This window comes from Larus michahellis, chromosome 7, assembly GCF_964199755.1.
Source record: "Larus michahellis chromosome 7, bLarMic1.1, whole genome shotgun sequence".
Taxonomy (NCBI): Eukaryota; Metazoa; Chordata; class Aves; order Charadriiformes; family Laridae; genus Larus; species Larus michahellis.
Window position 1 is genome coordinate 37,676,392 of NC_133902.1, and position 26,603 is coordinate 37,702,994.

The 26,603-nt window shown below is 42.8% G+C and overlaps 2 protein-coding genes and 1 pseudogene across 9 annotated transcripts in view; all 3 read left to right on the forward strand.

Moving 5' to 3' along the window:
• Window positions 1-26,603, forward strand: part of LOC141746618 (UDP-glucuronosyltransferase 1A1-like) — a 37,597-nt gene that overhangs the window by 6,735 nt on the left and 4,259 nt on the right. Inside the window, exons 1-3 of one of the 8 annotated variants that reach the window (XM_074595471.1) lie at window positions 16,350-17,118; window positions 22,507-22,600; window positions 24,643-24,789. The exons of 1 other annotated variant lie outside the window; for it this stretch is intronic. In XM_074595471.1, the coding sequence (XP_074451572.1) occupies window positions 16,382-17,118; window positions 22,507-22,600; window positions 24,643-24,789 (978 nt within the window). In that variant the 5' untranslated portion in view covers window positions 16,350-16,381. Of the gene's footprint in view, window positions 1-1,285; window positions 2,156-13,171; window positions 14,125-16,333; window positions 17,210-21,742; window positions 22,601-23,873; window positions 24,790-26,603 lie in introns of those variants that run through there. 6 more of the 8 variants (XM_074595470.1, XM_074595465.1, XM_074595466.1 and 3 more) reach the window with 6 other exon arrangements.
• On the forward strand, window positions 8,608-9,689 carry LOC141746673 (UDP-glucuronosyltransferase 1A1-like). Its single transcript, XM_074595647.1, has 2 exons — window positions 8,608-9,471; window positions 9,660-9,689. The coding sequence occupies exons 1-2, from the start codon at window positions 8,608-8,610 to the stop codon at window positions 9,687-9,689; spliced, it is 894 nt and encodes a 297-aa protein (XP_074451748.1).
• Window positions 10,870-12,891, forward strand: LOC141746675 (UDP-glucuronosyltransferase 1A1-like; annotated as a pseudogene).

Here is a 26,603-nt window from a genome sequence, read left to right on the forward strand (position 1 = left end):
ATAAAGACAAACATTCCTACAGCAAAGCCCCGAGGGGCTCAGTTCACTGCATGTTTCCAGAGGATGACAGCGAATACCAGCAAACAAGGGCTCACACCACCCTAGTAAAACTTTCTTTGGAAACCCAAGCTGGGGTATTGCCACCTAGTTTTTTTATAATGGCCCAGCAATCAGTTCCTCCCTCAGGAAACATGAACTCTGGGGACAGCTTGTGCCTCCCTGAGAGTGGATTCAAACCCACAGATCCAACTACCAAGTTCCTGGCTAATTTAATCAAGAGAGGATCTCTCTTCTTATCAAAGTTGGGCTGCTGCTCAGAAGTGAACATGGAAGAGGAAGGGTGAGTTTGCAGCTCTGTGGGGGCTCATAGCTGAAGAGGTCCAGGAGACACCTATGTGTGGTTGCTTACATTACTGCTTGTATCTGTGAAAAAAGGAGAGCTCAGAAACCTAGTTTGCTTGTTGGGATTTTCTCTGTATGTGTTATCAGTGGAATTAGTAAAAGATACCATATCTGCTCTTAAATTTTGTCTTGCCCACAATGTATAAAAAGAGTTTTCAGAACAGTGGCCAAAGACCAAGGCTCCTTCTTTGTGTCCAAAAGGTCTACGCCAGCCTCCGTTCCCTTCTCTTGCCCTGAACCCATCATTTGCTTCATTTTTTTTTGTCTAGTACCATGGGGAGAAAAGCCAAACAGGATTGTCCTTCTCCTCCTCTGATTTGGGATTGCACGGTATGTCATGGTAGCTGTGATATATTCGTAAGACATGCAGGTTTGACTGCTTCCAGGAGGTGGGAATTTAACATCAGCCTTCTCCATACTGGTTAGGTGTTCTCAGTTAGGCTAGTCCATAAACAAAATGATCTTGCAATTTCCACTTATCCTGATGGGTGTATTTTAAAGTTTGCCTTTTGAAAGTAAAACCAGGCTTATTTTCTCACTGGGCACTTACCAAGCCAATGGTATTAACCACAATTATTATTACAAGTTGACATCCCTGGTCTCAGTTTCATGTAGGAAGGAACATGCTGACGTAATCCCAAGCTTAAAAATTAACAAAAAGTACAAAGGGGGACCATCTTTTTTCAAGAGCAGATTGCTTCCCTGCCCTGTTACATAAGCAATTGCAATGTTAAAGGATAACCACAACAATATTAGGAAGTTAAACATTTATTTCTGCAGTCAATAAGTTCCCTGCAGAAAAGTTAAAGTTTGTGTGGACCTTCATATAAAGGACTGTGACGGATGGCTCCAGAGCAGAACTCTCTGCTTTGCTTCCACTGAAATGGCTCTTCTGTTTCGGTGTTTTTACCAATTAACTGGGATACTTCTTCTTCTGGCATCGTCTTTAATCTTTGCCAAAGGTGGAAAGATCCTGGTGATACCTCAAGATGGAAGTCACTGGCTCAGCATGCGCCCAGTAGTGGAGAAACTCCAGCAAAAAGGACATGAAGTTGTTGTGGTTGTACCGTCAACAAGTTTGTATATGAAGCCAAAGGAGCCTCAGAATTATACAGTGAAATTATATCCAATACCTTACGCAGAGGAACATTTAGCTGTTGTGCTCAAGTCATTTGTTAATGCTCATTTTATTGAACAATCTGTTTTGAATGTTATTATTACAATGTATCAAAGCATTTTAGAAATGTCCAGGTTCTTTTTCACCAACTGTAAGAGCCTTTTGCACAATGAAGACATGATGAAGTATTTGAGAGAGAGCAAGTTTGATGTGGTTTTCACGGATCCAATTCTGATGTGTGGAACTGTAATTGCTGAGTATCTTTCAGTTCCTTCTGTCTACTTCTTGCGGGGGTTTCCTTGTGGTATGGATTTTGAAGCTACCCAGTGTCCAAGCCCTCCTTCCTATATCCCCAGACTTTTCCTAAATAATCCAGATAGCATGACATTTGCTCAACGTGTGAAGAACATGCTAGTCCGTATGCTGGAGTTTGTTTATTGTAAACCTATGTTCACTCAATTTGAAGAACTTGCATACGAGATTATTCAAAAGAAAGTGACAGCTACAGACCTTCTAAGCCGTGGATCTGTTTGGCTAATGAGATACGATTTTGTGTTTGAGTTCCCGAGACCAGTGATGCCAAACATGGTTTTTATTGGAGGGATAAACTGTGATCAGAAGAAAAAACTGTCTCAGGTATAAAATTTTAATTTATTTTTTTTTATTGAAAAGGCAAGAACATAAATGTTTAAGCATCCTTACATCAAAACCTAACTGACAACACCTTGGCATTTAAAGATAGAAAGCTCATGAGAAATCCTGCATGATGCAGAAATGTTATTTCCTAGTATCCAGCATTCAGATTAAATCATATCCTGGCAAACCTAAGGTCTTATCAGATATGAAAATTTAAGTTACATGTAAATTTTATGCAAATTATAAGCTGTTTTGTTGAACTGAAGCTGACCTGAATTTTGATGAGTTGTAAACTTTCCTCCCCAACAGGAGCCAAAGTTGGTAGCTTCCATTTCATCTAAATTTCTTATGCCATGTCCATCTCCGTAAGAGCTGTCCCTATGACCAAAGCCAGGCTCGGAGGACTTGGCTGTATTGCTCTGAAAGAACCTGAAGAACATGCAGAAGCACAGTCTGCTCTCTGTCTGCCCCATGGTGTCCTCCCTTTCCGGCTGTCTCATGGACTGTCCATACTTCTGTATACCCATTCTCTCTTCAAAGACATTGAAAGTGATAGGACTTAAGATTTTAGCTATTCATCGGTTCTTTTTCTGTCACGTCCATCTGCCAGACTGATTCATCTATGTCTTTCCCATTATGTCAAAGTGTCAATATCTAACCCCCAAAAGAAAGCCTGTTTAAAATGTATCTTCCCCTTCTTTCATAGGCTATTTAATTAGGTTTTAAGCTTTTCTGGATGGGGGTGTCTTCTGTAAATTCCTATTCAGTTTTTTGGGTACCAGCCAGCTCTCTGAATCAAGTACAGCATCTTCTATAGCGGATTGAAGCAGGAAAGGGATATTCGAGTATTGCTAATTATGAGTACCCCTGAAACAGAGTAGTGTAGAAGAAAGCCCTGATGTCCTCCACTTTTGTCCAGATAAGTATGTTTAGTGCTTGTGTTGGAAGTGGCAGAGCCAGCCAGTCCTCTTACCAGGAGAGTCTTTAGTGCCACTTGGCTCTCTCTAACTGGTTATATATATTTGAATGAAGGAAAAGGAGTAGCAGTTGCTCACAAGGGGTCTTTCAAAAGGACATGGAGTCAGGAGCGGGAAAGATTGCTGATCAGATATTAAAGACCCAAGCAGATGTCTGTAAATGCCCCACCATCAGACATCCATGACTCTCTTTCTTCATCTGTTGGTCTAACTTGAACATGTCTTCTAGTGTTCATTTGATGGCCTTTTCAGAGGTTAAGAGCAACAGATCTGTTTCTGTGCCTCACCTTCTCCTGGGCTGTTTGAAAATTCCCATTAAGTTAATCCTATCTTGTAAACTACCAATATGGGGACAGTGTGGGTGATGGAGCTGGTTGCGCTTTTTGGAGTGCAAGTTCTCAATAAGGTCAAAGCTTTCCCACCAAGCCTGAAAATAATTGTACAGAAACTGCATGTGAAAGAAAGCTCCACCAGTGATGTAGAGCCTTGAACGTCCTGGAGGAGCAAATTGTATCCCAAAGGATACAAAGTCACCTATTTAGAAACTTCTGTGGTGAGAGGTTATCACCAACATTTAAAAACCCAGCAATTTACAACCAGCAATTTACAATCTAGACTCAACGGAGTTGATGAACTATTTCAGTCATGACCTGAACTGACATTGGCCATGAACTCATGAGTTCATGAATTAGAAACGTGTTGTTGGTTTAGGTTATCTGAGGTACAATGGCGAACTGCTGTTTTGCAATTTAGTTTTATAGCCCACAGGATAAGAGGTTAGATGGAAATTATATGTAGAGATGGGGAAAGATTTTCTGTTGGCTGCGTCTCTTCAAAAAAATGCATGTTTGCATCAATGAAAAAAAATATTCATTTTTCTCAGTTGTACCAGCTGGTTTTGGTTATTAAAAAAAAGGCAAAAAACAAACCCCAGGTACTTCAACATTGATTCCTCATATTTACCTTTACTATAAGTTATGTTTCACTGTACAACTCGCCTCAGCTTCATTAGAAAAGAAAATACTTACAAAAAAATACTAAATTACTACACTCTATGACAACTCTGTCAGCCTTCATTGGCACAGAAAACTCCAACACGACATGGAAGAGTCATTTTAGTGTGCTCTTTATAGACCCAGTACTACCATGTGGGGTCAGCAGTGTTCCTGTCCATCCGCTCTGTGTATGCATCTTTCATAGATTCCCATGCACCTTAGAGCATGTTGTCAGTAAATGTCAGCAAAGTTGCTGGGTTGCTGATGGTAAGAAGTGTCATGAGGTTGTGGTCCTACTATGGATAGGAGAAGGCTGAGGCACTGAGCTGTAGTCTTAGCTTGGGCAAGCAAAGTGTGTGATAGGAGACAGACCTTTTTCATGCTCATTCAAACCCGCTTTTGAAGCACAAACCTCATCTCAACCTTTGATAACCATTAATTACCTACCGTGACTCTGTTGCGTGCAAACTTGTGAACACTTGAAATGTGAGGCAAGTCAAAAGGGCACAGGTATCACTAGAAAGCATTGGCAAGTGGTGTGTTTGCGTAGGTGGAGCATAGCTACAAAAGCTTGTGAGCCACCCCTTGTCTCACTTGTGTGTGAGTTCCTGTCTGCCCAGATCGCAACATGCTGGTGGCAGTGCTGCTTCCCTTCTTGTGCTGCCTGAGCCCTGCTGCTGCTGGGAAGCTGCTGGTGATCCCGATGGAGGGCAGCCACTGGCTCAGTATGAAGGAAGTGCTGGTGGAGCTGAGCAAGAGAGGGCATGAAATAGTTGTTATTGCGCCAGATAGCAAAATGCTGATAGATTCCACAGGGACATATGAATTGAAAACGTATCCTGTACCTTTCAAAAAGGAAGAGATGGAAGAACTTATACGCTCATTTGGTGCAAACTGTTTTAGCAAAGAGCCTTTCCTCATCAGATTTTTGAATACTTTGGATAATTTCAGAAAGACCTCTGCATTGTTTCAAGTTTCCTGCAGTTCCTTGCTGTACAACAAAGAGATGATGAAATACATTGAAGAAAGTAAATTTGATGCCATCTTTACAGATCCTCTGACACCCTGTGGACAGATAATTGCTTTGCACTTTTCTATCCCTACTGTTTTCTTCTTGCGGGGCGTTCCGTGCTCTATAGACACTCATGCTGCTCAGAGTCCGAACCCACCGTCCTATGTCCCACGAATGTTCTCACTCAATACAGATCATATGACGTTCCCTCAGAGAGTGAAAAACTTCCTGCTTGACATTTCAGAGTATTTCACCTGCAGTATGGTCTTTTCACCATTTGAAAGCCTAGCCTCAGACTTTCTCCAAAAGCCGATGACAATTACACAGCTTTTAAGTCATGGATCCATTTGGCTGAAGAGACTTGACTTTGTCTTTGAATATCCCATGCCTATAATGCCCAATATGATTTTCATTGGAGGCATAAACTGCGGACAGAAGAAACTATTATCTCAGGTCAGTGACTGGCTGGGAAAGGTATAACAAGGGAAAATTTTGGCAGTCATACACCTGCATGATCTGAGTGTAGTTTAATAGTGTGTTTGATATGGACATTTCTTATCTAAAGACATAATTTAGATTAACCTTTTCTGTGTAGCCAATCCACATGAAAAACAGAACAGGAGAAAAAGACGTGATTCTGTATCTCCTTTCCTTGGGTCTGCCCATCACGGGGATTTTGTTTGGTGAGGGTGTTATAGATTGTGGCCCAATAATTGACAGGAACCAGTCCAATTAATCAAATTAGTTTATTAAGCAAGCGGCAGCAAGCAAAACAGCGCTGGGCGGCCGGGGAGTCTTTGCTCCGCCAACGGCGCACACCCACTTCCCGAAAGTAGCTGATTATATACCCTTCTGGTTCCCGTATATGTGTCAATCCTGGTATATTCTGTGTCTGAGCGACGTGTTGCTAGGGGGTCGGTCTTGTCCCGCCTCCTGATGGTCGTGGGGCTGAAGGCTCCTCATCTTTATCGGTGTCCTTGGGGAGACTCTTTCCAGCTTATCTCACAACTTAGCTCTTCCCTTTGAAGTGTTAAAACACACCAGATGCCTGTGATTTAGGCCTTGAGGTGTCAAAGTGCCCCAGACAGCACACCGGATGCCTGTGATTTAGGCCTTTAAGTATGTGAAGAGTCGAAACAGTGTAAGTTTTCACCAGCCTTTAAGAAAGCCTGATTTGATTAACAAACATGATTCTATTTATTACAATGGGAGTACGTGCTATGCTGTTTAATTCCAGCTAAAGTCAGGTACACAAACACCATCTCCTCCAGGAAGTATTGCAAAAAGGGCAGGTGAATTATAACGGTTCTTCCAAAAAATATTTGCCTCACATAAAAGGCAGTAGAATATTTCTTCAAGAGCATTAGCTGCTTATCCAGTCAGAAAAATAACTCACTGGGTTATGTGCAATAGCATCATGTGCTCTTTTCTGTAACAGCAGTCTTGTGTTTGAGTCAAAGGGTAATATTTTGTCCTGAAAGTTTTTGGTCTAATAGACTTCCATCACAAAAACTAGATAGCTGAGTTCTCGACTGCATTTTTAGGTTTGGGTAGGGAAATGCTGATGGGTGTCTGCTTGGGCATCTGTGGCCTAAAAAGGCATGCATGTGATGTATGTTAGCTTATTGCTGCTTCTGATGTACATTCTTGCTTGTTTGTGCTGTAAGTAGAACAGCCTCATGTGAAGCCAGAGATTAAGTGGAAAAGGAGATACAGGAAGACACAGCTCTCCTCAGCAGATATTGAATCTGTAGTTAGTGTTATCGAGCAGTTTCAGCAATAAATCACATTGTTTCCTAGAAAGGATAAAGTTTTATCCTTTGTGAACGTTACTTAAAAATAAACAGACTCTCCCCTATTCTTGCCTTGAACTATTTTCACTTGCCAGCCTTCCCTGAATCTTCGGGAATGGATTCCTCCTGCCTATCATCACTCTTACTCTTCCCCAAATTCACAGGCCTTTGTCAACATGAATGAGTGAAACTTCACAATAAAATAGATTTGCATTTTAGAAGCCTGGCACATCTTCCCCAGAGCCAACCTTAACTGGCCTTAGGCTTTTCTTTACTCCTCCCAGTACTTCACCTGATGCTGCCCATTGAAAGTACTGTTTATTTCTGTTAAGCTGCAAGTGTTCATATCTTGCTTTTTCACAAAAGTCTCTTTCGAATTGCTTGTCATCCCCCCACATGGCCACTTTTATCAGGTAGTGCTTTTTCCTATCTGTCCTGTCCATCAGAGCTGCTTAATGGCTCCTCAGGGACAAACCCAGGCAGATCCTCTGGGAAAACAGCATCCTGCCTGCAGGCGAGGCCATGTGGCAGAGATGCTTAAAATCGGACTTTCCTCTGAAAACAAAGTTCACTCTCATCCTCATCTTGCTCAGGGACTAAAGATCATAGTCCAGCAGCAATATTTGGTGCAGAAGTACTGATTCTTCAGTCCTGATTTCTTGTTGTCTTCCGACTATGCCGCTGAATCACACAGTTCCATCAAACAGCAAAATGTAATCCTGCAGGTTGACAAGTTTATCACAAGTACTTGTTAACTGCTCAGACATGGTATCTTCTAGTTTTTCATCTGAAGTAATAACACCACCTCTTACCATTTAAAATCAATTCCTGCCTGAAACAAGAGGGCTGTTGCTGGCTACGTTGGTATTTGTACATTTGTGTATGTATAGGCTTTCCTGTATTTAATTAGGTACAAGGGGAACTGAGTGGCTTTTCCTTCCTATTGCTCCTTGAAGAAGAAAATGATTGAGACAGGCACAGAAAGATAGGTCAGGATGAAAACAAAGAAGTGTTGTGTATGACAGCACAGATTGGTGGTTTTCCTTCACTGATGCAAGCCTCTGCTGCATCTTCCTGTAATAAATTTGTAGCTGGTGATGTATGTCGTACCAGTGTACATGGTACAGTGTACCAGTGAAAAACAAGAGTTACAGTGCTGAGCTGTATGTAAATCACAGAGCCACCTCCTCAGGATATGCACAGATATTGTGCTGTATAGTGGCATAATTTTATAATTTTAAACGTAAGCTTGACAAGCATTTCAGAACAGCTGTAAAATGCTTATCAAAAACAAAGAAAGAAAAGAAGGAAAGCAAGAAAGTATTTTAACACCTGCTTTCAGCAAGCCCAGTTACTTCCAAGTGCCAGCATTATTAAAAAAACTTAGAATTTTGTTTTTGCAAAGTCTGATTTTCTTTTCAATCTAACATCAATCAGCACCGGGAGTCAATCAGAAAGGACCCATCCCAAGGGAGCCTCAGATACCAAGCGCAGTTCTGCCCAACCCATCACTTTCCTTAAATGATTCATCAATGCCTTGAATGGTTACTGGCGACTGGTTTTGCTGGAAAAGCCGGGTCGTTAAGGGGGAATGTGAGAATCTGGCAGGGAGCCGTAGGTCTACTTAAAAACGGTTGGGTCAGGGCAGGCGAAGAGACTTTGGATTTCTAGGAACATGGCTTATGTAAGTAAATACAGTTGCTTAGTTTCTACGAGGGTTTTGGTTTTCCTGTCTCTGTTTTGCTTGGCCGATGGTGGAAAGCTGTTGGTGGTGCCAATGGATGGGAGTCACTGGCTCAGCATGCACTCAGTGCTGGCGGCCCTCAGCCAGAAAGAACACAAAATTGTCGTTGTCGCACCAGAAGTAAACTTGAACGTGAAGGCATCTGAATATTACACTCTCAAAACGTATCCAGTGCCTTTAACGAGGGAGGAACTGGGAGCAAGCATGCATTCATTTGTGAATGATCTTTTTGAGAGAAGGCCTTTTCTTCAAAGAATTACTGCGCTTTATGAAAAAGTTCAGGTCATCTCCAGTGTCTATGTCTCCTCCTGTACCAGTTTACTGCACAATAAGGATCTGATGCAATATCTTGAAAGGAGTAAATTTGATGCTCTTCTCACGGATCCTGTTGTACCATGTGGACAAATATTGGCTCTGCATCTCTCTGTCCCATCGGTTTTCTTTTTACGGGGACTCCCCTGCAGCTTTGATTTGCAGGCTACCCAGTGTCCAGACCCCCCTTCCTATGTCCCAAGAACATTTACAGAGAACTCGGACCACATGACGTTTATCCAGCGCGTGGAAAACTTATTTCTGAAATCATCAGAATCCTTTCTTTGCAATTTTGCCTATTTGCCATTTGAACTTCTGGCCTCAGATGTTCTCCACAGACCAGTAACAATGAAGGAGCTCTTAAGCCATGGATCCATTTGGCTTAAAAGAATGGATTTTGTTTTTGAGTATCCCATGCCGGTGATGCCCAACATAGTTTTCATTGGAGGTATAAACTGTGGAAAGAAAAAGCCATTATCTCAGGTCAGTGATTTCCTTGATAAAATATATTAAGGTTTGAAGGGAAAAGGCTGTTTGCAAATGCTCTCTCTGTGTGTATATAATTGTCTACATGAGTTTGTGGGATTTAGGCGTGCAGTAAGGTATACAGTAAAGACAAAGAAAATCGGTAAAAAACCTGAGTTGATTTTAATTCTCTCCCACTCTTGCAGGTACTCTTCAATAGCATTAGCAGGATCTGAGCATTTTTGCTTAAACAATTGTTTTCTTTGGACTAGGGAAGAAGTAGTTTATCACTGCACTCTCGCTAGAGTCACACACCCACCAGTGAGGGTGATCCTTGTCTTAGCAGGCTGCTTGTATTTGCCAGATCAGTATTACTACCTGAAACTATTTCTTTTACAGTCACAATTGATTTTTAAAAACAACGAATCTTTTCCATTAATAGAACCATCCTTTCATAATTTAGAGATAAAGTGTCATAATGCGTCAGTCGGCGGATAATGTTCTGGTTGCTTTGTCAGTCTAAGTTTATCCTTTCATCGCATGGATTCCTTATGTAATTTTCTGTAAAAATGTTAGAGGTTTGTGTAGCTGCCAGCCAGCACTGAGACATCTGCAACAGCTTACGCTGCCTACTGAAAAGTTTCCCTACAAAAGATGTACCTAGAGCTGCAGTAGTTCGGTAAATGTCCTTAAAAAAATTCTGATGCATATTATCAACCTTCAGAGTAAATTACTGTATGTTCGAAATTACTTCTGTGCGGTAATTTTCATAATTAGGGCTGATTGATTGACTGCAAATCCTGTCTATCCATTAGTGGTGGTTTTGCTTTCATGGCTCTGGGGTGTGGTCTTCCCAGGCTGATCCTGAACAGCATTTCTGAGTTGCTAATCCAGTTTTAAATATATCTGGCAAGAACCTTGCCCTTGTCCTTCCTCCTTCCAGCCCCTACTTCATTCTTCCAAAAGGAGGCCTTTCAGGGAATTGAACTTGAGTAGCCAATCTTCCGTTTTCATTACAATGTCAAAGTATAAAAATGATAAAGAAACCAGGCCATTTCCCATATGAAGCATTAATAATTTTCTAATCTTTTACAAATAGAAAATTATTTGGTCTGGCAGGAGGGGAGGATTTTTCCTATGCTGAAAATCCTTGTTTGGAAAATTAATGATCTGTTAATCAGCACTTTTGAGCAGACCAATCATTCTGTAAATCCCAATGTCCTTAAATACAAAGAGGTGGGTGTTTCCCACTCTGGCTGCTGCTCTAATTACTGTCTGCCAAACTGGCTGAAGTTTAACACCTCTTATTCCATCTTTGCCATACCCATGATTATACATTTACCACACAGCAAATAAGTCTAAAGATCATCTGGAGAACTAGAGCACAGATTGCTTAAAACTGTGGAGCTGGGTATATTCTTTCTGGGCAGCACTCACCAGATTTCTGCAGAAATGGCTCTGCTGCTTAGTGCTCATCCGCACATCATGGCGACGCTGGTTCTGCTCCTGTCCATGCTCAGTTTGGCTACTGGTGGGAAGCTGCTGGTGGTGCCGGTGGACGGGAGTCATTGGCTCAGCATGCGGGAAGTGTTGGACAGTCTCAGGGAGAAGGGGCACGAAATAGTTGTCGTTGCATCTGAAATAAATGTACATATAAAACCATCAGAGAATTTTGTTATGAAAATGTATCCAACACCTTTCACAAAGGAAGAGGTGGATGCAAGTATCCATTCTTTTTCACGGGAAGTATTTGAAGAAGAATCTTTTCTGGAAAGATTTCTGAAAATATACCAAGGTATGAAAAAAGTGTCTGCTTTGTCAATCTCCAGCTGTGCACACTTACTGTACAACAAAGAGCTTGTCAGATATCTTGAAGAGAGCAAGTTTGATGCTGTATTTACAGACCCTGTACTACCCTGCGGGCAGATACTGGCTGAGCATCTTTCAATCCCTTCGGTGTTTTTTTTACGAGGAATACCATGTGGTTTAGATTTTGAAGCCACTCAGTGTCCCAGTCCTCCTTCTTATGTCCCCAGGGTATTCACAGACCTTACAGACCACATGAGCTTTTTCCAGCATGTAAAGAATCTAATCTTTGACATCCCAAATTATTTTCTCTGTGATTTTGTCTTCCAACCATACGCAAAACTGGCTTCTGAGTTCCTCCAGCGGGATGTGACTGTGCCAGATCTCTTGCGCCAGGGTTCCATTTGACTCATGAGGTTGGATTTTGTGTTAGATTATCCAAGACCTTTGATGCCCAACATCATTGTAATTGGAGGAGTAAACTGTGCTCACAAGGAGCTAACTCAGGTGGGTCATGCTCTCTGTTTTTACTTCATGCTCTGATAGACTTTTGTGTTCACAAGGGTGGAATTTTGTGTTGCCGATAGGAATCAAGTTCCCGTTTTGTGTGACTTAGGCAAATATTTGTGAAAGAAATAATTTTTCTCTCGCTTTCCTCCTCACTTTCCATTTTCTGTGCAGACAGCTATATCTTTTCATTTATAAAGTATGCTTAGTTGAAGAGAAACTCTTCTAGTGAAGGTCTGTGATGGGACATTGTGTCCACCAGCCAAAGTGATTGCCAGTGTTTCTGGACAGAAGGACAAAGTGCTCCATTTGTTTTACAAGCAGCTCCCGACAGACTGCCTACAAAACTTTAAAAGCTCTTTCCGGGCTTAAAAATCCAGTTCTAATGAATGGAGACATGGAGCAGCTCTGCTTTGATGTGTCCCGCACAGCGTGACTAGCCTCGGTGATTATGCTAACCTCTCAGGTGTGGCATGTGCTTTGAGTGCCTTGGACATAGAAGACAGCAATACATGTAGTTCTTACTGGAGAGCCTCCTCTGATGCTCTGTGGGAGAGCCTGGAGAGTTGGGTTATTCTTTTCTGTGCTGTGGCCTTCTCTTCAATCATATTATTCAGGACTTGTGCACTGTGGGGTAAGGTCACCAAGCCTGTGTGGCAGTTCCACCAATGTCCAAGGTGGCTGTGGCGTCTTACAGACATCCTCATGTACACTGTAATTTGCCACCTGAGCATTCATACAACTCCACTGCTGCTGGACACCATGCAAGATTTGCCAGTGACAGAAAAGAAGCCAGAATTAGGCCCTGAATTGTTTCATGGGAAGTCCCCTTCAAAGAGTGTTCAGACATCTCTGCTCTGTCCTCCGAGACCACAAAGCCAACCCCTCCATTCCCCGAGGCAGGTCTCAGATACTGCAAGTACCACTTAGCGCGTGTGATGTATCCTGCAGACAAACCTGGCATCCTGCGTCCACCTTCATCACTCTTCTCAGTCTAGAAATAAACTTAAACAGCTCTTCCACATCTGCTATGGAGCCATAGGTCTCCTGGAGATGAGTCTTCAAAGAGTGACCGAAATGGGCCAGATCTTGCCCAAGGGAAGGGAGCAGCCTCTGCCAGCCTGAATGGTGATGTGGATGTGACACATCTCCTGCACTTGCAAAAAGTTCAGCCAGAGGGAAGCTCTCAGAGTACAGTTCCACCCAGAACCACCCCTGCCTCCTTCCTGGGACACTCTGTACTGCTTCTCTAATAGAAAAAAAATAGGGGTTCACTGGTGGGTCCACCAAACACCACCAGGCTGTGGACTTGTCTGGAATTAAATGCTTATTATGCAGCCTTTTATCAAATGAATGATTATCCATTTACCACACAGCAAATAACTCGAAGGATCAAAAGTTATGTTGTAGCACAGATTGCTTTAAAGCACGGAAGCTGGTGCTTCAGTGCTGCCAGTGGTTTTCTTTCTGGGCAGCACTCACCAGATTTCTGCAGAAATGGCTCTGCTGCTTAGTGCTCATCCGCACGTCATGGCGACGCTGGTTCTGCTCCTGTCCATGCTCAGTTTGGCTGCTGGTGGGAAGCTGCTGGTGGTGCCGGTGGACGGGAGTCATTGGCTCAGCATGCGGGAAGTGTTGGACAGTCTCAAGGAGAAGGGGCATGAAATAGTCGTCGTTGCACCTGAGATCAGTTTGTACATAAAGCCAACAAAGAATTTTGTTATGAAAATGTACCCAGTCCCTTTCACACAGGAAGAGATGAGTGGAAATTTCCAGGCATTTCTACAAGATGTACTTGAAGAAGGTTCTTTTCTGGAAAGATTTCTGAAAATATACCAAGGTATGAAAAAAGTGTCTGCTTTGTCAATCTCCAGCTGTGCACACTTACTGTATAACAAAGAGCTTGTCAGATATCTTGAAGAGAGCAAGTTTGATGCTGTATTTACAGACCCTGTACTACCCTGCGGGCAGATACTGGCTGAGCATCTTTCAATCCCTTCGGTGTTTTTTTTACGAGGAATACCATGTGGTTTAGACTTTGAAGCCACTCAGTGTCCCAGTCCTCCTTCTTATGTCCCCAGGATATTTTCAGAGAATACAGACCGCATGAACTTTTTCCAGCGTGTAAAGAATCTAATCTTTGACATCCCAAATTATTTTCTCTGTGAATTTTTCTTCCAACCATACGCAAAACTGGCTTCTGAGTTCCTCCAGCGGGATGTGACTGTGCCAGATCTCTTGCGCCAGGGTTCCATTTGGCTCATGAGGTTGGATTTTGTGTTAGATTATCCAAGACCTTTGATGCCCAACATCGTTGTAATTGGAGGAGTAAACTGTGCTCACAAGGAGCTAACTCAGGTGGGTCATGCTCTCTGTTTTTACTTCATGCTCTGATAGACTTCTGTGTTCACAAGGGTGGAATTTTGTGTTGCAGATAGGAATCAAGTTCCCGTTTTGTGTGACTTAGGCAAATATTTGTAAAATAAATAATTTTTCCCTCACTTTCTTCCTCACTTTCCATTTTCTGTGCAGACAGCTATATCTTTTCATTTATAAAGTATGCTCAATTGAGTCATTTTTCATTACACATATTTGAAGCCATTTTGTGTAGGGTTGGGTAACTTGTCTCTATCTTAGTGAGTGATGGAAGTGCAGCAGGCAAGTCTGAGGGGCTGTCAAAGCATTGCAGTTAGGTATAATCCATATAATGTTGTAAACGGTTGTAGTAGGGCCTGGTATTTCCAGAGAAATGCATGTTAGGCTTCTGTCCTGGGGCACCCTTGCGGCCTTACCACTTCTACCTTTGTCAATGTATTTGTCTGCTCCTTCACACCGGTATTTCCAAAGCCAGAATCAGCAGGAATGTTGCAGATCGTGGACTCTCAGGCTAAGAAGCACCATCTCTGTGCCTCAGGAGATTTCACCTTGGTGATGGCTAGGTGAGACCTGAGAAAAAAATCACTCTCAATGTGCCTGAAGGGACTATGGGGGCTTGGCAGGTTCTTCTCAAAGGCAAAAGAGCTGCCAAAGCTTTTCTGATAGAAACAGATGGGACTTATCTGATGCACCCACCGCTCTTAACCACCCACCTGTGTAGACTGCTGAACTCTAGTGCTTGTTATCCAGACGTTTATCAAATCATAGAATAGAATCATAGAATGTGTTGGTTGGAAGGGACCTTTAAAGGTCATCTAGTCCAACCCTCCTATAGTAAGCAGGGACATCTTTAATTAGATCGGGTTGCTCAGAGCCTCATGAAGCCTGTCCTTGAATGTCTCCAGGGATGGGGCCTCCACCAACTCTCTGGGCATCCTGTGCCAGTGTCTCACCACCGTCATTGTAAAGGATTTCTTCCTAATGTCTAATCTAAACCTACCCTGCTCTGGCCTTGAACACTTCCAGGGACTGTGTGATGTCACCGTAATATAAATGCTCTTAATTTCTTGTCAACAAGAACTGACAAAAGCAAATCTGTGCATCCCTCAACACAGTTTGCTTGAGAAGATGTCACTTTCTTCCGTAATCTCAGACCACTGCAGGGTTTATTCTCTCCTACGCCCCTTGCCCCACACCAGCAGCTGCTTAATGGTGCTGCTAGATGGGAGTCAGTGGCTCTGTGTGTTTGCAGATGACTGCAGTGGTGTGAAACAGCTGGCCCTGCATCTGGAAGAACAGGTCTCCCATTAAACATCAAGGAGGAAAGGAAGGAGATGGACCCAGAGCTGTTCCCAAAGGAAGATGTGGATGGACTTTTCCCATCTAGGAGGCCTCAGAGGAAAAGTCATTCTAGAGGAGGTCTTAGCAGGCTGAGGAGGGAACAGCCCTATCCTCCAACTCCACCAGCACTCATGGTGGGGGTGGGCATAGTCATTGTATAACAAAAGAGCACACATTCTGCACCAGCCTCAAGGAGTTATTGTGAGTCCAGCTCTTCAGGCTATCACACATCACATGGGGGAACTTCATCAAAATTCTCATTTATTTGTGCCTTTGCAGGAACCTGTAGTACTCTCCTGATGCTTAACATATGATTTTTGTTGTGCTCCCATCTTCATCAGTCTTCTCACTCCATAAACAAATTTAAACAGCTCTTCCACATCTGCTATGGGGCCACAGGCCTCCTAGAGATGAGTCTTCAAAGAGACAGGTGGGTAGGTGAGTAGGGGGCAGGTCTTACTCAGCAGGAAGGGAGCAGCCTCTGCCAGGCTGAATGGTGATGTGGATGTGACACATCTCCTGCACTTGCAAAAAGTTCAGCCAGAGGGAAGCTCTCAGAGTACAGTTCCACCCAGAACCACCCCTGCCTCCTTCCTGGGACACTCTGTACTGCTCCTCTAATAGAAAAAAAATAGGGGTTCACTGGTGGGTCCACCAAACACCACCAGGCTGTGGACTTGTCTGGAATTAAATGCTTATTATGCAGCCTTTTATCAAATGAATGATTATCCATTTACCACACAGCAAATAACTCGAAGGATCAAAAGTTATGTTGTAGCACAGATTGCTTTAAAGCACGGAAGCTGGTGCTTCAGTGCTGCCAGTGGTTTTCTTTCTGGGCAGCACTCACCAGATTTCTGCAGAAATGGCTCTGCTGCTTAGTGCTCATCCGCACGTCATGGCGACGCTGGTTCTGCTCCTGTCCATGCTCAGTGTGGCTGCTGGTGGGAAGCTGCTGGTGGTGCCGGTGGATGGGAGTCATTGGCTCAGCATGCGGGAAGTGTTGGACAGTCTCAAGGAGAAGGGGCATGAAATAGTCGTCGTTGCACCTGAGATCAGTTTGTACATAAAGCCAACAAAGAATTTTGTTATGAAAATGTTCCCAGTCCCTTTCACACAGGAGGAACTGGATTACACTTTCTGGAGAACTAGCCAGGATGTATTTGCAGAAGGATCTTTTCTGGAAAGAATTGTTAAAACATATGAAGGAGTGAAAAATACTTCTGCCATGTTCCTGTCTACCTGTACACACTTACTGTATAACAAAGAGCTTGTCAGATATCTTGAAGAGAGCAAGTTTGATGCTGTCTTTACAGATCCACTACTACCCTGCGGGCAGATACTGGCTGAGCATCTTTCAGTCCCTTCAGTGCTTTTTTTGCAGCAAATACCATGTGGTTTAGAATTTGAAGCCACTCAGTGTCCCAATCCCCCTTCTTATGTCCCCAGGGTATTCACAGACCTTACAGACCACATGAACTTTTTCCAGCGGGTGAAGAATCTAATCTTTGACATCCCAAATTATTTTCTCTGTGATTTTGTCTTCCAACCATACGCAAAACTGGCTTCTGAGTTCCTCCAGCGGGATGTGACTGTGCCGGATCTGTTACGCAAGGCTTCCATTTGGCTCATGAAGCTAGATTTTGTTTTACACTATCCAAGACCATTGATGCCCAACATGATTCTGGTTAGTGGAGTAAACTGTGCTCACAAGAAGCTAACTCAGGTGGGTCATACTCTGTTTTTTCTTGTCATTCTTGCAGGCTTTTACATACTCTGGAAAGTTGTAATGCAGGTTTTGTTAGAAAGGTCCCTTTCTGTGCATAAAAGGATTTGAAACTGTTTTTGCTTTGCAACGAGGTGCCAGTATTCCTTTCAGTGAAGGCATCTGTTTTTATCACAGTATAGAAATGGAGAAAGTGTTGTAAATGAATGTAGCTCTGGGAAACTCCCCATTGGTCATGTGCCTCTGCTCAAAGCAGCTTTGACACTAGAGCACGTTGCTCAGGGCCTCTTTGCTCAGGACTGTTGATGTGGTGCGAGGCAGACTTTCATTTGAGGAGACCTGCGCTCATCCTGTGGTCCACCTTGTCATTGATGATTTCCTCCATGTTCCTTTCTTTTTTCTTTAAAAAAGGATTCTCTATGTTTTGAATTGCCATAGAGTCATAAAATACTTAGGTTGGAAGGTCATTTGCATGCCTGTCAGCCAACCTCCTCATCAAAGCACGTGCAGTTAGTTCAGGTTGTTCCATTCTATGTCTTGTCAAGTTTTGAATATCTCCTATGACCTTTCTAGTGAAAACACTTTATTATATCCAATTTGAATTTTCCATGTTGTAGCTTATGTCTGTTGCCTCTTGTCCTGTCACTGTCAATCTGTCAGAAGAGTACAGCTTTGTTTTCTTTATGCCCTTCTGTTAAGGTAGTTAAAAACAGCAATAAGATCTCCTGTTACTCTTCACTCCTGAATCTTGAGCAAGCTCATCTTTCTCAGCCCCTTTTTGTACCTCATGGTCCCCTGCTCCTAACCATCTTCTTGGCTTTTGCTGGACTTGCTCCAGCACATCAATGTCTTTCTTATACTGGGAAGCCCCAAATTGGGTACAGGTCTTCAGATGTCTCCCAAGAGCTGAACAGAAGGGAAGAATCACCACTCTCAGACTGCTGGCTGCACTCGTACTCATATAACCCAGGATGCTCTTGCCTCTGTGGCTGCAAGGGCACACTGCTGACTCATAGTCAACTTTTTGTCCACAAGGACCCCGGGTCATTTTCCACAGAGCTGCTGTCTGTCCAGCTGGACTGCAGCCTGTCCTGTGGCATGGAGTTAGCCCATCCCAGTGGCAGAACTTTGCTTTTGCCGTTGCTGACCTTCAGGAGGCTCCTGTTGGCCCATTTCTCCAGCTTGGGGCATTCTTTTTGCATATCCCAGGCCAGTGGTGCTCCCTATTTAAAGTATCAACTGGCATCATAAAAATAAAAATAAATTATAAGTGAGTTTACTTTATTCTTATGGAATGAATGTTGGATTTATTTCAGATTTTTTAAAATGTGTATTCAAATATATTTTGTGGTTTGTGGAATAACATCGTAACTCCTATTTTTAGAAATAACTCTTCCTGTTAAGTAAGTTTTTCAGATATTGACTTCGCAAAACAGTGAAACAGGGCTTATTTTTTAGAAACAGCTGAAACACACACAGTAAAAAGGAAGCATTTTTAAGAGCGTTCAAACTTGGCACTCAGTCTAGAATAGCAGAGATGGAATAAACCGTATAGCTAAACCTAGGAAAACAACTATGACAGAGGATGCGTGACAGCAGTCTATAAAATCCTGAAAAGTGTGGCGAAGGTGAAAGGAGAACTGATAGGCAGTTTCTCCCAATGCTTGACCTATGACTAACACTGAAATGAGGCATCAACAAGCTTAAAGCAAACGAAATGCAGTGCTTTTTCATACCATACCTAAAATAAATTTAAAAAATATTAAAAAATCTGCCTCTCAACACCAGCAGATTTTTTGTTTTGTGGACAAAAACCTATGAATTTAAAAAGGATTTGGGTGGTTATGAGAGTGCCGTGTTTTAGGTGATCCTGCCCCAGCCCCCAGCAGTTTCCCCAGCTCTATATTGGGCATGACCTCACATGGTACGGACACCCCTTTGGCTAGTTTGGGGTCCAATCCCAGTTGTGTCCTATCCCAGCTTCTTGTGAAAATTAACCCTGTCCCTGCAGGAACCAGGACAAAGAGGTACATTCTGACTGCCAGGATTTGTAGGCTTACAAAAGAGATACTCATGGATTCCTCTCACTGGGGCTATTCGCTGTACCATTTCCAGCCAGTACAACCTTGGCACTCAACTCTACTTCAGCTTTACATTCTCCTGATAGATAGCTCTTTTCACCCTTGCCTTTGGACTTGTGAGCTGAACTTGTGGACTTCATTCAGTCTCTGGGCTCATACACACGTGAAAGAGTGTTTGTGTGTTGCTCAAAGTCCAGTGACACAACTTTTAAACTCTTATGAACGTGCCGTTAGCCTTAAGGGTTTGGTCGGGGTTTTTTTTACCTCTTCACTTTAATGTTGGTTTATAGCATTTTATATTAGTGTTACAGAGATAATGTATGTTTGGCTGAAATGTTAGCAGAACTTGAAGACTACATGGATTTGACTTTATATCAAATGGGAGATTGAAGAGCCCATTCTATGTTAGCATAGTACGTCTGCAACTCCGGGTTGGCTGCCTGAGTGTGTACTGCCACCTTAGGGCATATGTAATGCTCCATCGCCTTCTTATGTGAGATCTGTTTATCCCTGAAACGTGAAAGTGCACACACAAGTGCTGCAGAGAACTCTCTGGCACATAAGAATACCTTCTGTCTACCTCCTTTAGTATATGGTTTTTTAATGTCACCTCACTGTGCCAGCTAGAGAGAAAGTTTTGCTTAAACAGGCTGCAGAATGGGACTGTATTGATGTCTGAAACTCCTTCCTCTTTAATGCAGTTTCCTTAGCCGTTGCAGCATTCCTTGCTGTCTAGAGAAGGGCTTAGGAGAATCACTTCTTTTAACATGCCGCATGGAAAACCTCCTATCAAAATAAACTTTTTAGGACGCACTTAGTGTGAGCTTTGGAATGTGGTTATCGCTGGTTTCCCATCACTCCTACCTGCTCCAAGACAACTCTTCCAGGCTGCTGCACAGCATGAAGAAACCATTCAGAGCACTCTCCAATAAGGTGTGGTTGGTTGGGGAATCTAAACTGGTCTCTCTTCTCCAGTCAGCAATTGCTCTTGTGTAGCTACCATTCCTGTATCTTTGTTTGCTTTTGCAAACTTGCAGACTTTTGGCATCCTCCTTTTTCCTTTCCATGAAACATGCCTTAATGGCAGATGAGATCTGCTTGGTCAGGCACCTCCTTCAAGCACAAACTGCGGATACCTGCTTTTCTAGGTTTATCTTGAAAGTTTTCATGTGCCTTTGCATGTTCTCCCTGTCTAAGGATATTTCTTTGTTTATAGGCACCTATTTCATTCCCCCATCTACCCACTGGGTTTCGTTTGCAGGAGCTTCAACCCAGGTTCTCAAGAATAACTAGGCACTTAAATCCCATTCAAATCAACCTGATTTGGATATCTAAACAGGTCTTTGGAGTGGGACTGTCCTCCACATCAGATCACATGCAGGCAAACTTTCAAAACCTCAGAGGTAAAAAGCTTTTTCCAAATGTTCAGTATGAGTCTCTCAAACTGGTGTTTATTACTATTTACTGCTACCCAGAAAAAAACTGGCTCCATTGTCATTGTTACTCCCCATTGAGTAGCTGTAGTCTACTGTTGAGTATTAAAGAGAACAGGACTTCCAACACAGATGTCATGTTTTTGCCTTAAAAATCTTATCATAGCACATGCAGAAACAGCTCAGAAATTTTGTTCTCCCCTTCTTCTGGTAAGCATAGGACACAAGTGTGGACTTCCCGCTGGCTCATACCGCAGCCAAGTCCTGGTAACTTCTTTTGAAAAGTAGCTATTACTAAGAACTTCAAAAAAACGTTTCGCCTGTAGCCTCTCACCTATGAATTTTGCTGCATCATTGCTTTCAAAAAGAGGTTTGGCCTCGAGCCGCTCACCTATGAACTCTTACGGCCCCTCTTGAGCAAGAGCTGCATATTGTGCTGTATCATTGTTTACAGAAAAAGGTGTTTGGTAATATGTTACCCGAACTTTGGTGCCCCCACTACTTGGCATGTCAGCTCCTGCTTACCATGTAGAACATCGTGTGTGAACTCCGGGGACCTTTCTGAGCAAAAGTGTAAGGAGAAAGTTGGAGGTTTAGGTCTTTCATATCAGTAGTGCAACATGCTTCTTGTATTATAAGCTCTCTGGAGAAGGTCAGCGGCCATGAAAGTTGATTCCTGACTTGAATCTGGCACAGGACAGTCAAGTGCACAGTGACTCACTTCAAACAGAAAAATCCCTGTAATAACAACTGCTACCTCTGCTAATCAAAGACCCTGCAAATTGTTCTGTAACGTAAATGCATGGAAATGCTTATTGGTTTAGATCCCTTGATAGCACTCTTATCGCTGTTTTAAAACCTAATCTTTGGCCTCCAACAACCTATCTTAGCAAACACTTTCTAGAAGTAAAGATTAAAGACCATCAAGCTATAAATGTGGTACAACTATTTTTTGCTTTCACATGCTGCATGGAAGAAGTAAGGAGGAATAGTTGATTTCTTTTCCTGCCAACAGCCCCATGACAGTTATGTGGAGGTACCAGGCATACACTGGACTTATTCTTTTTCTTTCTTTCTGGAGTTTGGCAGAAGGTGGGAAGCTCTTGGTTGTGCCTCAGGATGGAAGCCACTGGCTGAGCATGCGTGTGGTTCTAGAGAAACTCCAGGAGAGGGGGCACGAAATCGTTGCAGTGATTCCTGAAGCCACTTTGCTCATGAAAAGCTCACAATCTTTCAGCATCAAAACATACCCTGTGCCTTACACACAGGAGTTTTTGGATAGATTCTACCATTCCATCGGTGAAAGAAGTTTTGATAACCTTTCTTTCCTAGAAAAATTTACAGTTTTACTCAGCAATATATCAGAAATGACCAGCATATTCTCTTCTACTTGTCGGCATCTCTTATATGATGAAGAACTAATGAAGTACCTCCATGACAGCAAATTTGATGCCATTATGGTGGATCCTGTGTTGCCCTGTGGACCAATTATTGCTGACCATCTCTCTCTCCCTTCAGTGTACTTCATGCGTGGTCTGCCATGTACCTTAGACTACAAAGCCACACAGTGTCCCAGTCCTTTATCTTATGTGCCAAGGACTTTCATGTCCAGTTCAGACCGCATGACCTTTACGGAGCGTGTGAAGAACCTCCTGGTTGGGTTTTCAGAGAATTTGTTTTGCTATTATTTTTATTTAAAATATGAGAACTTAGCTTCTGAGTTTCTTCACAGAGAAGTAACAGTACTGGAACTGTTTAGCAAAGCATCCGTCTGGCTGATGAGATATGACTTTGTTTTTGAGTATCCGCGTCCAATAATGCCAAATATGGTCTATATTGGTGGCATCAACTGTGACCAGAAGAAGCCGTTATCAAAGGTTTGTCATTGTTTACGTTGAAGGTATTATAGCATTTATTAGCAATTATTTAAGATTTGCTTTTCTAAGTGCTTCCTATAGTAGTATTTGTGCTTGATCCGATACGTGATCGAATACCAGGATGGTGTGATTTCGAAGTGGGAATCTCAGACTCTGAGAGATGATCACAAGACCTTAGCTTTGTTGCAGTGCAAGCAGCTGAAGGGTTTCTCTCTGGGAGAGCTTGGGTGAAGCTGTCTAAGCTGCATAGCTGCCTAGGTATAGCTTACCTTGTTTTAAGCGTATCACCATAATATCAGACAATCTTGGCACATATGCTATATGTAGATAAATGACAAAGTAATTCTAGGTCATATGATTTTTATATCCCTAACAGTTGTGCAATACTGATTAATTGCAGGAGACATGATTGGACAAAAATTGGAAACGTGGAACTAACTCTGTGTGTATGTCCAGGCACTTACATTGTGCAACAAAGATTGATAGCGCGGATGAATCCCCAAAATCAGGAATATGCAATCAAAGCTGGTAGAGGGAGCTCTTTTGCCTCTGAATTTGTGTAAGAAGCCATGTAAGATAGCATATCAGACCATGATTGGAAAAAGGACCTGTCGGGCTTGTAACTATCTACCCTCCCTCCCTAGCTTGTTTAAATCTCCGTAGAGGGCTGTGCAAATAGTGCAGATGTCAGTCATTTATTCTGTTTTTCAGACCGCGGTGGTGTTGCAACAGCAGAAACTATTGCTAAGCTTGCATCACATTTACTACAGGGCTTTCACTTTGATAATTGCTACAATATAAAAACAAATCTGAAGATAAACCTTATCCAACCGCCTGTATATCAGATCTCTGTCAATCATTGCTTCTTGTTTAGACTCTGAAAGCGCAAGGTAATCCAACTTCTGATTGGAGCTTTGGTTCCAATCAGCTGAGCAAACTCAAGGCAGGGAGTTCATCAGTAACTGGATGTTAATAAGATAGTGATTGCTTCATCAGGGGTTATGTCCCATTCATAGCTCTGCTCAGCCTTCCAGTGCGACACACTGCCAACTGCTTGATGCTTCTTCCTTGAGCATTTGAATCCTCCAATGTTAATTCAAACATTTAACTTTACCTTGCAGCGCCCCGTTACTTAAAGCCTTCACCGGCACAGATGATATACCCAACCTTTACCCACAGTTAAAAATTACCCTCATTTTTGCCCACAAACATACAGTCCGTTAAAAATTAAACACTTACCTTAGTTAGGATTAAAGTGCAAAGTACTCCACGATTCATTCCTCGTCCCCTGCAACAGTTTTGCAGCTGTTCGAAACTTTGCTGATAGTGGAAGGAAAATGACTTTGTCAAATCCAGGATCTAATTCTCCTGCCTCCTGGGTTGTGTTTTTCCTGCTCCTGTGGACCTTTTCTGAAGGTGGAAAGCTTTTGGTTGTACCTATCGATGGCAGCCACTGGCTCAGCATGCGCCCGGTTGTGGAGCGGCTCAGACAGAGAGGACACGAAATTGTGGTGGTTGCGCCAGAGATAAATTTGCGGATAGATTCGTCGGTGTATTATACCATGAAAACATACTCTGTGCCTTACACCAAGGAGTATGTGGAGGCAGAATTTAAAAAGCTGGGGTACAGAAGTTTCACACCTCAACCCTTCTTGGAAAAATTCTCAAAAATGGCAAATATTACAACCATGTTCTTTGATTCCTGCAAACGTCTTCTGTCTAACAAAGAGCTGATCCAATACCTTGAAGAAAGCAAATTTGATGCTGTCTTTATGGATCCTTTCTTTCCATGTGGACAGATAGTGGCTGAACACCTCTCCCTACCTTCTGTGTACCTCCTACGGGGACTGCCGTGCAGCCTAGACTTCTATGCTACCCTCTGCCCAAATCCTCCCTCTTACATTCCCAGGTTCTTCACTCGCTACACGGACCGCATGGCATTCCTCCAGCGCACGGGCAACCTCCTAGCTAGCCTCAGCAGTTCCCTGGCTTGCAGTTTCCTTCATTCTCCGTATGATCATTTGATCAAAGAATTCCTCCAGCGAGAGGCAACAGTGCTTGAACTGTTCAGCCACGCTTCTATTTGGCTCATGAAATATGACTTTGTGTTTGAGTACCCCAGGCCCCTAATGCCTAATATGATCTTGATCGGAGGCATAAGCTGCACTCGGGAAAAAGCATTATCAGAGGTTAGTTACCTTTCTTCCCCTAGCTTAGCTATGACTGCGCTGTTTGCTCTCACCATGAGATGGAGCTCCTGGCAGTACAAATAGTTACAGGAGAAAGAGCGAGGTGGAAGTGGCTGGGAAGACACTTTGTACCTCTTCATCCCTTGTGCAATGAGAAGTTCTTTTGTGCAAGATCTCCGGATTCCCAGACAAGCATGCATGAAAAGTGGGGCTTTTTGAGTATTTTCTGGCTGCCTATTTCCAGTAATTTTGTTTTGTATACCTGTTTACAAGACTTGGTGCTAACTAGGGTAATGCAGCAGGCCAAATCATCCTAGTCCTCTGCCCTTGAGCAGAGGACTGTTCCTGCAGGGATTTCAGAGACTGTGGCAGACCTGAACAAAATCCCTACCTGCTCCAGTGAAGCAGCAAGAGATCTGCTTCTTTTGCATAAAATACTTTGTCCCAGATCTGGACTGCAATTTTTTGCTTGAACTATACCAAACTTCCCAAATATGGGTATCTGCCACTTTCCACTAAGAAATCCTCCCAACTCTTAGTGCTTTCTCTTATTTTTCAGTGAGTGTCTGCTGCAGGTATTTCAGAAATGTTGTGTGCAGTACCCACCGATACACTCAGATGCTGGTTTAAAAGACTTTAGTAAAATAACCTGCCTATTTCCAAAGCTGCAAAAAGTTTCATAATGGTAGTGGTGCTTCTGAGAAGAAAGTCAGACCTTGGCACACAAAAACGTTTCAAGAACAGAGTAAAACTGGTCCCACAGAAAATCAATAGAGCTAAATACACCCTGAAATAGCTCTATCTGTTCCGCTGCATCGGGAGCTGCAAGAAGCAAGTCAACCACTGGCCAAAAAATTTTGTACCAAAAGCACATTTGTCTTTTGGGGAGGATCTTGCAGTTCCCAGATGTCTGTGAGTTTATACAGAACCGAGCCCCGAGTTCCCAACCAGATATCTATGATGCCTTAATGGAGAGCCTGTCTTCAGAGAAATCTGGTAGGACAGAACCAAGCCCTGAAATCAGAGCTGCATTTCAGCTTGTTTGCCCCCAGGAGTGCATCAAGTCCAGTGTTCAGGGGGCAGCTTTCAGCAAACCCTCGATGGCTCCTTCTGTTTGGGATCTAGTCCCATGCAAAGGGCCATGGCACTCTGGTCAGCCACAAAAATACATTACAGAGCACAAACTAAGAGGGTCAGTCTTGGTTATCCCCTCAGACCGTAGAGATAGTGTTTCAATTGGCAGACTTATGGGAACATTTAGTTAATTTTATTCCACTCGTTTAACTCTGATGCCTGCAGCAATTCCCTCCAGTTTTATCTTTCCTTCCCTGGCTTTACCAAATATTTTTCTATGGCATAAGATATTTGTTCCAGCCTTTGGCTGTTTTTATGCTTCATCAGAATCCTTTTCTTCTTGGATGCCAGTGACAGATCTCCTAGTCCTTCTTTTATTTAAATCAAACAAAACAGATATAAAAACAAACCTGTGCCTGGCAGCGGTTCCATATTATCATACTCAAAGCAGACCCAATAAATCCAGATACTAGAAGATAGAGCTATCCACCGTCAGAACACTTTTCAAAATCTTAATTCTCTCTTGCAGCTGCATGGTCTGAAAAGAAGAGCATCAACTCTAAATCCAGAGAATCTGACTTAGAGTAAATGTGAAAATAAACCACAATGTATTCACCTGAGGACTGGTTGCCAGGAGAAGTATGATGATGAATTGATCTCCTTAATTGGTACAGCATCTTTTCTGTTGCACCGAAAGGGATGTCTCTGAGCAGGCAGACTTTGCTACATGACTGTTTTAA